The sequence below is a fragment of the Liolophura sinensis genome, chromosome 6, assembly GCF_032854445.1.
Source record: "Liolophura sinensis isolate JHLJ2023 chromosome 6, CUHK_Ljap_v2, whole genome shotgun sequence".
NCBI lineage: Eukaryota > Metazoa > Mollusca > Polyplacophora > Chitonida > Chitonidae > Liolophura > Liolophura sinensis.
The window spans coordinates 51310188-51321329 of record NC_088300.1 but is presented as its reverse complement, the minus strand read 5'-3'; the positions used below and the strand labels follow the sequence as shown (position 1 = coordinate 51321329).

Genomic DNA, 11142 nt, shown 5'->3' with positions numbered 1-11142 from the left:
AAGGAAGTGGGAATCCCGTCCTCGTTTTCGTTCCTATGCGCCTGCGCACTAGCAACAGGGGAATCCCTACCGAAAGCTGTCAACACGCGTGTAGCTTGGCCATGTCGACCTCCGGCTTTGCCCGACTGTTTTCCCGGCTTTCTGTTGCACCATGTTTTACGAATCCTATTGCAAAGCCTTCGCTTTTATCACAGGTAACGTTGGAGTCACTGTCAATGTCTAGAATTCTTGCATAACGGACTAAGATCGTTAAATTGAATCTTATGTCATGCTGACAAACAACGTTTACGTAAAACCCCCAAAACAGCCTGAAACATGCTGTTTAGCACGTACGTTGGTACATCTACACAACCAACAAGATTTGATTTACATCATGTAGCATTTAAAAAATGTAGTCAGAAATATTGATATATAAGTTTGGGTGGTTTTCTGCACATGAGTTCTGGTGTTTTCCTAACGTAGTAAGCGCTTACCCTTCAATACGTAAAAATCATCATGAGTTATTTGTTACTGCAATTAAGGCTGGTCCAGGCGTCTTGTCCTTTTAGTTCAGTGCTTTACACTTTGCCATACATAATCTATAATGATAAGAATATGAGGTGATGTGATATTTATAAGTTTTCCACCATGGATAGTTGGATGAACAGCACTATTTTGAGAAATCAAAGTGAAATATTCTGTATTCTGCAGGGTGAAAAGTTAAGACATAATTTAAAATATACCATAATTGATTCATTCATAATACTGTAATTTAAAATAAATAAACAAATAAATAAATTTATTAGAATTGAACTTTGTCTTTAAGCTTGAGAGTTGAGAGTCAAGAGTTAAGAAATTTTTATTAAGTTATTTTTTATGTATATGCTTGCAGTGTAAATCCTGTGGAACTGTATACAGGCAGTCTTTCATCCACACATTCCAGAATGGACCAGCCTTACAAAGGGGGATAACCAGTAATTTTCAAAGGCAAACAAATCTTGCAGTATTGGTATCAAAACATGGAGTTAGACAGGTTTGTAATTTCTACAATGTAAGAATAATAGCTTATCTCTGTGTTAGTCATTGCTGAACTTTATCATTTTCTTGTGAGGTAACTAATGACAATAGCCTCTTAGATCTGACACAGGAATGTCTTTACATTGACTGAATAGAAAGTGCTATAGAAACAAAGACATTAAATTTCTGGTGCTGGATTTATGAGCATTCCAGGACGAATGTAAAACCCTCAAAAAGATGTATGAGATGATGGGACTACATAGAGAATCTGAACAGTTTTAAAGCTGGTGAAGTAACTGTCACATACATTTTGTGGAACATTAGCGTAGCTGTTAGAAAATTTCTCTGTGTTGCAATAATTGGTTGTGGTCTTTCATGTAGAGATTTTTGATTAGTGTAGAAAAAGAAAATAACAATGACATTTCGATAACCTGTGTGTGTCACAGATCTCCCCCAAGCTCCAAGCACCTGTTAGAAGGACCACGAATCTTGGAAGTTTCGGAACATTTTTCCCGGACATTCCAGTTCATGCTCAGAAAATGGTGGGTCGCTGGCTGATCGGCTGTGCAGGGATGGTGTTTGGAGCAGTTATTCTGGGAGGTGTCACAAGGTACCGGAGGAAATGAGCAGGCAAAAAAATGGGGAAATCCACAAAAAAAGAAAGAAAAGAAAAAAAGAACTGAAAACTTTGGGGAGGTGGTTTTGCCTGACAGTCACATGTCAAGTTGTGTTTACTGGTGTAGTATAGATCATTAGCCCTTATCTATTGATATAATGTGTTCAGTGTTTTTTTTTTAAATTATTATTGATAACTCTTAACTCTCTTTTGTTAGTCAGCTCAGTTAAGGCATAATGCTAGAAAAATTTTATTTCTAATGACCTACCTTAATTGAGAATAACGCTGTAAAATTCTATACAAAAGCTATTAAGTAAAGAGACTCTTTGAAATGCTGAGATTAGTAGTGATTTGTGAAGAATTTTTATAGTTGTTGGCAGGAGTTGTCTCCCTTCCACCTTCATGGTATCTCTTCTGCTCTCTTATTTATTGAGTTAAACCCAGATCTGTTAAAAACTGTTAAAGCTGTTGCTAAAAACTATGTTAGACATTCTAATATTCCTTAATGAATGTAATAAGTAGACTGTTTAAAGTGAACATAGACCATGTGACAAAGTCAGAGCTATTTAATGTACTGGGCAATGTTTTCATTACGTTTATTTTTTGTTGTGCTGTGTGAAAAAGTAGCTACAGTAGGATAACATATGATGACCTTTTGGAGACCACATGTAAGTGACATGGCATCACATAACATTTTTCATGCAAATTCTCCCTACTTGACAGTGGAACATTTTGAAAGACATTATTATCTATGAAATCATCTCTGATAAACTACTTTAGGATTAAGATTAGTATTGATGTGTTAATGTATTTTTAAGCTTTCAGAATACTGTGAAAAGCTGTTGCAAAATATTATCTATTATAAACCCACCTTAGAAAATAATTGCATTTATGACATTTTGTGGTGGGAAATGTTAAAAACAATTTAAATGTATATCTGGACACTGTTATATCTTACCTTTTGTTTGAGGCAAACAATATTTTTATTTTATGTACACTGTAATAGTGTGAGCTGACAAACTTTGAACTTTAATGAAAACCGATCTGTATCAGAAATGTATGAAAATGCTGTATGTTATTAGATTAACAGAGTCGGGGCTTTCTATGGTGGACTGGCGCCTCCTCAAAGATATGAGGCCTCCTCAGTCACAGCAAGAGTGGGAGGAGGAATTTGAGAGATATAAACAGTTCCCAGAGTACAAATTGTAAGTGGAGTATTTATACTGAATTGAAGACAGGTGAGTCTTTCAGGAGTAAAACTGATAACATTAGTAGTTTTCTTTCTTGGCACATAGTATGTGTGCACGCCCAGTATCAGGACATTGTTACTCAGTGTGACTTTAGCATTGTGTACCTGCAGTATTTATTTATTTATTTATTTATTGGATTGAGGTTTTATGTGCCCACGTTAAACTGGAAGGAAGCGATCTTGGGCTGGACTTGAACTCATGGCAGCTCCATTGGTGTGAGGCTCCAGGGTCATTGGGCTGCACTAACAAGCTAACCACTAGGTCATAGAGGCCCCTTACCTGCAGTGAGGCAGCACTATCTAACTGAGTTGTCATTAGGACTGACATACTACAAGGAGACACCATTATGATCTGATTAAATATGTTGGATGAAAGCATTGTGAAGCTAAAACTGAAGTAAACAAGCAAGAATATTGAAGTCTTGACACCTACTGACACCTTATCTCATACCTGAAAGCAAAACATAATCTATCAATGGTTGTTGTTTTCAGTGATCAGTGTTTGCATGTAGTCCGTTACAACAGTTAGGTCTTAAAATTATTTCCATAAAGGCTTTTTAACAAATCAAAATGGTTTTTTTTTTTCGTGAGGTCAGTAAAACAAAATTGTGCAACTGGCAGGTAATTGGTTAGGCCAGTAGAGTTGAACAAGCACTGATCTGACTGTCCGGTAATTTACTAATATTTAATTAAGTTACCAATTGGTAATACCAGCATTTATGAAGAATCGCCATAGAAATATGGCTTGTACTATAGATGTTATATTCTTGGATGAAAAGGAATTAAGTTTAATCATGATCCCTAAAATCAAGGTGGGACAAGTTGATCTCATAACATGCTGATACAATTGATCAATGATGTTTTGTAGTTAATTTCAAACCCTGTACCTGATTCTAATATTTCCCCTCCAGCAACGCCAAGGAAAAGGAAATAACCCTGTCTGATTTCAAGTTCATCTACTATATGGAGTATGCCCACAGGATGTGGGGTAGGATGGTGGGGGTAGCGTTCTTACTGCCAGCAGCATACTTCCTCAAGAAGGGATGGATTGCTAAGGCTATGAAGGCCAGGTTAGGAATTATGGCTGGATTATTGGGGTTTCAGGTAAGGTTTACATCTTTATACATATCACTGTGGTGTAGTGTTGAGCAGAGCAAGTACAGGATTATAGAATGCATGCAGTCAATGCAAAAATTTATCCCTCATGACCAAGTTTCAAATGTTGCCTGATTTTCAGAATTGTGTTAATCTTAACGTGTTTTCAGGAGTGTGTGGGAGGTAGGATGTTAGCCTAGTGAAGAAATGTAAGTTTCAGCGCAAAAGTAACATTTTCTGACATATTTGCCTCTGAAAATGTATTTGATCCTACCTTGACATGTAACATTGTAATCTGAATATTTTACAGCCACATCTTTACATTTTACCATTCATGATTGGAATATTTTACAGCCACATCTTTACATCTTACCATTCATGATTGGAATATTTTACAGCATCATCTTTACATCTTACCGATCATGATCTGAATATTTTACAGCCACATCTTTACATTTTACTGATCGTGATCTGAATATTTTACATCCACAACTTTACATCTTACTGATCGTGATCTGTATATTTTACGGCCACATCTTTACATCTTACCATTCATGATTGGAATATTTTACAGCCACATCTTTACAACTTACCGTTCGTGATCTGAATGTTTTACAGCCACATCTTTACATCTTACCATTCATGATTGGAATATTTTACAGCCACATCTTTACATTTTACCGTTCGTGATCTGAATATTTTACATCCACATCTTTACATCTTACCGTTCGTTATCTGAATATTTTACATCCACATCTTTACATCTTACTGATCTTGATCTGAATATTTTACAGCCACATCTTTACATCTTTCCATTCATGATTGGAATATTTTACATCCACATCTTTACATCTTACCGTTCGTGATCTGAATATTTTACATTCACATCTTTACATCTTACCATTCGTGATCTGAATATTTTACAGCCACATCTTTACATCTTTCCATTCATGATTGGAATATTTTACATACACATCTTTACATCTTACTGTTCGTGATCTGAATATTTTACATTCACATCTTTACATCTTACCATTCGTGATCTGAATATTTTACAGCCACATCTTTACATTTTACCGTTCATAATCTTTATATTTTACAGCCACATCTTTACATCTTACTGTTCGTGATCTGAATATTTTACATCCACATCTTTACATCTTACCATTCATGATTGGAATATTTTACAGCCACATCTTACCGTTCATGGACCTTGCTGATTCATCCAGCTAAAGCCGTGTTTTCACCACAGCCAGTATTGTAGCCTTAACTAAGGAGGTTGCATGTTCACATTCAGCTCAGACTTTTTTGGTTTCAGTCGTAAGTCAGGAGGTTTATCAATTGCCTGGCAAATGGCATTGATTTCTTCTGGGATATGTGTGGCTTCATCCACCCAAATCTATGACCTGAATTAATTTTGAGAGCAGCAGTAAAACCCATTCAGTCAACAACAACAAAAAAGGCAGCAGTTAATATTTAAACTTTGTATTAATACAAAACATATATTCATGGCTCTCTCCGCACCATGGGCCGTGAACAAGTGGTTGGACACATGAGGGGTTGGATTAGCCTTGGCCTCATACCGAGGATGAACAGGGAATCTTTTTTTTTTTCTAGAAATCTTTGGCAACAAGTGGTTGACAACACTTTCATTGATGATTGGATGATTGTTAAATGAACACATCCAGCTTGTTGAAGTATCGCATGCTGTGTATTTGAATGTGTGTGAAAAGTTGTCAATTACATTTGGAAAGGCCACTGAGTTACTGGGCACTTGACTTGCCTGCACCTAAAAAGTAACTGCTGCAGGGTGATTGAAAAAATTGTCAGCATGGTATTAAATGACAATCAGGTAAAGAAATAAACTTTTCATCTCCAGGGTTTTCTGGGCTGGTACATGGTGAAAAGTGGGCTGCAGGAGAAGCCTGGGCCTAATGATGTCCCCAGGGTGAGTCAGTATCGCCTGGCTGCCCACCTGGGCTCTGCCTTCCTGCTCTACACATTGTTCGTCTGGTCAGGTCTCACACATCTGCTACCACCTAACAAGGTATGTCTTTTTGCCCATAAAAAATTTGTCTTGCTTTGCATTACAATTAAGGAAGAAGTCTGATGAAATTGAAAGTTAAAGACAGCACCTGACAGGCGTTTATGTCCATTGAAATACTACCATTAAAAGTATCTTAAACCTGTAATAAATGCTTTTTTGGATTTTTTTCAACCCAGTAAAAGTTTAATGATACTTTGTCTTGACACAGCCTCAGCACCTCTCCATTATAAAGAGCAAGGTGATAAATATAGTTTCCTCAGAAATTGGTCATATTGGAAGAATATTTCTTCCATTGCTTGAACTGTTGATACAGTAGACCTACTATATCATTTACAAGAAATCAGGGTATTCCTGGTTTAGAATGTAGCCTGTGGAGGGGTTGCTCTGGTACCGGTAATTCTAAACCCTATTAAATGTTTGCTAAATTACAATAGGATTGTTGTACAACTAAATTTATGCTAAGTTCTGAAACAAATGAAAATAAATCTAAACACCATGGCCACTGGGGCTGATCTAAGCATTTGACTGTTGCTGGATTTTATTCTTCAGTTTTGTAGCGGTGGCTTCTCAGATGAAAGCAGTGCTGACCTAGTTATAGCGGACATCAGAGAAAACACCATGGCTTGCACGTGGTGTTTCAATAATTTTACTGTATTTTATAAAATAGGAGAGAAAAAACTTCCCTTGTATGCGCGAAAGATTAAGGAGCAAAATTTAAATTCTTCAGTTGTAATAAATTCAGAGAAAAGAAATTATAACGTATAATATTATATAAGTTTTAATTGATGTTAAGAATTGTCTGGTGAGAGGCTGTCTTCTCATCCGCCCTAAAAACCTTTAGCATCCCTAATGAATTTTGCACTGACTCTGATATTTGCTATTTAGATGCTGAGTAATCGCTAAAATGAATGACAAAAAATGTATTTGGGGAGATGAATGCAGTTTGGGCCAAGATGGTACACTAATGTCTGACATAATTTGTATAACTGAGGTTGAATATTATGTCTTGTAAATCAACTGAGTTTACCTCTTTGGTGGTCCGTAAATGGTAGAGACACAACATTTTCGGCTACACATAACTAAATTGTTGTAAATGATCTCAGAGTGATGTTTTATAGTAGTTTTGTGTTATCATATGTCACTTCATAGAGTGCATGGGTAAAGGCTACATCACAGCTTAGTAATCTGATACCAGTGTGTTTGATTGGATAAAAATTCTCAAGATGGCTGCCTCAACTCACACCAGCCATTTGTGCAGTATTGTCATTTTGTTCTATGTTATTCAGCGAAATCTCATTAAAATAGTAATGTACGATACTTTTTAGAAAGCTTGAGTATCCTGCTTTCGATTGAAATATGTTTTAGCCAGGTGCTGTCTTGTCTTTTAATATATACATATGCCCTTCTTGAATTATGTGTAAAAATTTCAGAATATGTCAGAATAAATACCTGTTTCAATATTTTTTGTAATTACAGGTAGTATATGTTCACATATATAGGTGCATATGATGTTTAAGAGCACGATAGAAGTACTTTTCTTTTCAAGCGTTATATAAAGACAGTGCTACATTGCTAAGTTCAGTGTGTAATAAAATGCACCCTGTTATGTCTAAGGATGTTACGAGACAAATAGTTTGTTGTTTTTGTTAGTGCCGAGATGAATTATTTACCTGTTCTCAGTTTTTGGAAGTGTTTAATTTGCCAGTAAATTATGACTCCCGATTCATCATATATGAAGTTCATTGATATCTCTATTGTTGTTACTGGTGTTAAATGTTTGTATGTTTTATCCCTGCATAGTTGGAGTTTACGAAAGGCCTGAGGAAGGTGCGTGGCATGGCTCATGGCTCCAAAGCTTTGGTCTTCATCACAGCTGTCTCAGGTATCTGTCACTGATTCACTGACTGTGGCTTAGCAGAATGCTAAACTATCAACATCTTTGAAATTGGTTAATTTACTCTTGGTTAGATTTTAACGACAGTTAACTGAAAGTTCAACTATTTGAGGTCATTCTGCATGACTTCAAGTTTGTAAAAGTGTATAATAATTATTCACGATAACCTTGAAAAAGCCTGGAAATTTGAAGTCTTTAAAGTGTATTTATTGTATTTGTTTTCTGCATGCCTCATGAAGATAATATGTAAAACTTTGTCAAAACACTGAATTGTCAACAATGGAGGTTCAGCAGTTAATTGGGAATTCCATTATGGATGTATGGTTTTGTATGATGCCAAGGTTATTGGTGGATGAACAAGACACTGATGATGTGATGGACGTGAGCATTAATATGAATGATAATAAAACAAATAATCTTACCGTATTATATGTATGTTGACAGCCAAGTCAATCCTGTACCAAACAGGTTCCTCACTGTATTGATATTAAACGTCATGTCACATAGGCTAATGTATTAAATATCATGTCATGTAAGTAAATGTATTAAATGTCATGTCATGTAGGCAGATGTGTTAAATGTCGTGTCATGTAAGTAAATGTATTAAATGTCATGTCATGTAGGCAAATGTTTTAAATGTCATGCCCTGTAGGCAAATGTGTTAAATGTCATGTCCTGTAGCCAAATGGACTTTGATCATCAAGGATGTAAGGTTCACTAACTACTTACATATACTGTGGTATTTTTGTTGTCAAAAGGAGAAAATTAGAAAGCTTGAAGATAATCATCTCTATCAATAAAGATATCTCACTGCGTGTTATATAGGTGCATTTGTGGCAGGCCTGGATGCTGGACTTGTTTACAACACATACCCCAAAATGTCCGACAAGTGGATCCCAGATGATTTGCTGGCTTTATCACCAAAATGGAAGAACTTTTTTGAAAATAGCACAGCTGTTCAGTTCGATCACAGATGGCTGGTGAGAAAATTTAACCACTTACAAAATCTGAGTCAGCAAAGAAATACGCTATTTGTTAAAGTGTTGAGTCCGTAGAGAAGTGTACCATTTACTAAAACCGGAGTCAACTGAGAATTGTATCATTTGGTAAAACATGAGTCAGTTGAGAAAAGTGAAGTTTACTTTATCAATCCATACAGAGTATTTTGTAACAGATTTCTAGCTTTCTGCCATTATTCATTTATACTCATCAGCCGAGAATGTAGACATATTACTTTCGTACACCAGTGGCTCACCATCGGTGGATCAGCAGCTTACCATCAGAGGATCAGTGACCAGGACAAGACCCAAAACAATAACAGATACTTGTGAACAGTTGCTTTATACAAAGTTAGGTTGACAGTATTTTCATCTTATGTACATGTTATGTAAGTTTTCCTGTGACTTTACTTCAGGCTCATGCCACAGTGGGTCTGATCACAGCTCTGTGGGTGTCCTCTAGGAAAGTCCACCTCCCGCCTCGTGCCCGTCTTGCCGTGAACTGTCTGTGTGGCATGGCATATATCCAGGTAACCCATTCATATTAATCAGTCATTTATTCATTGGCCAGGCTCTAGCTGGATACTAATGCATTTAGGTGGAAATTTTCTGGCCCTTGAGTCACATATGTCACAAAGTCAAGTGCCCCCACCCATCACCATCTCCCCACCCCAATTTTTGACTTGTGGGTTTCGCCCGGGCTCTCCCCGGTTTCCTCTCGCCATATTACTGGTAGCCATCGTACAAGTGAAATATTCTTGAGTACAGCCTAAAACTCCAATTAAATAAATAATAAAATATATTTCCACCCAAAGGAAAGGAAAATCTTAACGTATATTGTTTTCCACCCAAAGAAAAGCCTAACCCTGGAGTAGATGACATGTATATTTCTGTCTTGACATCAGGTTCTGCTGGGTATCACAACCCTGCTGACATTTGTCCCCACCTCCTTGGCCGCCACCCATCAGTCTGGCTCCCTCATCCTGCTTACTTGTGCAGTCTGGCTCACTCATGAGCTCCGGAAAATACCCAAATAAACAGTCTGTGGATCTGTGAAAAATGAAGAGGAATTGGGAAGGCTGGGCATTTATTTTCACACAAGTGAAAACAAATTCATATGGTTTATATAAGAAATTTCTGCATTTAGAGGACATGAACTATAATTTTCAACCGATTGAGAACAAAGGCTATTGTAACTGTGTATCAAACCCTGTGGTTTTATATCTGTGTGGATAACCATTTGGTGGCGTTTGTTTCGATCGAGTTCTGATGAAATCTCGGTAGCTCAGATCTAGAGTAATGTTCCTTATTTCATAATAAATACATTTGCTTAAACTTGTCATGCCTTGGATCTGGAAGATTTTGTAGGTTTGTTGGCATTGCATATTGTTTAATCGTTGATATGTTTTTTTTATTAATGCTAAAACTCATAACACTACATTTGAATAGTAGTGTAGAAAAATTATGTTTTAGAATGCACTTTTGTGGAGGCATTGTGAGTTAATCATGGTACAACAGGACAATAATTAATTGTAATTTTATAGGTGTTAGGTATAATTGTATATATGTATACCCATGAATGCTTGGAGCCATTTTGGAGTATACTGCTGAGTAGTATATTTTGTCCCTGATACTCAGTTTTACATTTATAGATAAATATTCATTGAAATTGCTTGGGCCTGACTGAGGGTGGTTAGTGTGACAGCGCGGCACAGTGACCCAGGAGCCTCTCCGCAATGGGGTCGCTGTGAGTTGAAGTCCAGCTCATGATGGCTTCCTGAAAGTGGGAAGGTCTGTCGGCAGCTTATGGATGGTCTGCCGGCAACCTGTGGATGGTCTTGGGTTTTCCGGGCTCTGTCTGGTTTCTTCCTACCATAATGCTGGCTGACGTCGTGTAAGTGAAACATTCTTGAGCACGGTGCAAAACACCAATGAAATAAAATAAATAAATCATTGAAATAGCTTTGGGGACTTTGTTAAGGACAAGGGACATGAATTGAGCATCCACTCATGCCGCAACATATAACTGATGCATGTGTCTGTTCAACCTGATGCTTGTCTTAAAATTACCTGTACGGACGAAGTGTTCATTCAGTGCCAGTCTGTGAAGGGATTCTTCGAGATTCCTGGCTTTTATAGTTCTCCGAGCCTGGGTGGTAAGAAGCCAGTGTCAAAAGCATTCTAGTGGTCGCTTAGGTGGTCATCCTTGATTGCACGTCGGTGGCCAACCGTTATTAAGCTCTCCTT

The 11142-nt window shown here is 37.0% G+C and overlaps 1 protein-coding gene across 2 annotated transcripts; it reads left to right on the top strand.

The window, feature by feature from the left end:
- Positions 1-70: 70 nt before the first annotated feature.
- On the top strand, positions 71-10902 carry LOC135466385 (heme A synthase COX15-like). 2 transcript variants are annotated; one of them, XM_064743830.1, is made up of 10 exons: positions 71-194; positions 872-1012; positions 1443-1606; positions 2695-2817; positions 3773-3965; positions 5836-6003; positions 7804-7885; positions 8723-8877; positions 9312-9425; positions 9801-10902. In XM_064743830.1, exons 1-10 carry the CDS (start codon positions 102-104, stop codon positions 9930-9932), a joined length of 1365 nt encoding a protein of 454 aa, XP_064599900.1. In that variant the 5' UTR covers positions 71-101; the 3' UTR covers positions 9933-10902. The 2 variants fall into 2 exon arrangements, with proteins under 2 accessions (XP_064599900.1, XP_064599901.1); XM_064743831.1 differs by lacking the exon at positions 71-194 and adding an exon at positions 366-461.
- Positions 10903-11142: the final 240 nt, after the last annotated feature.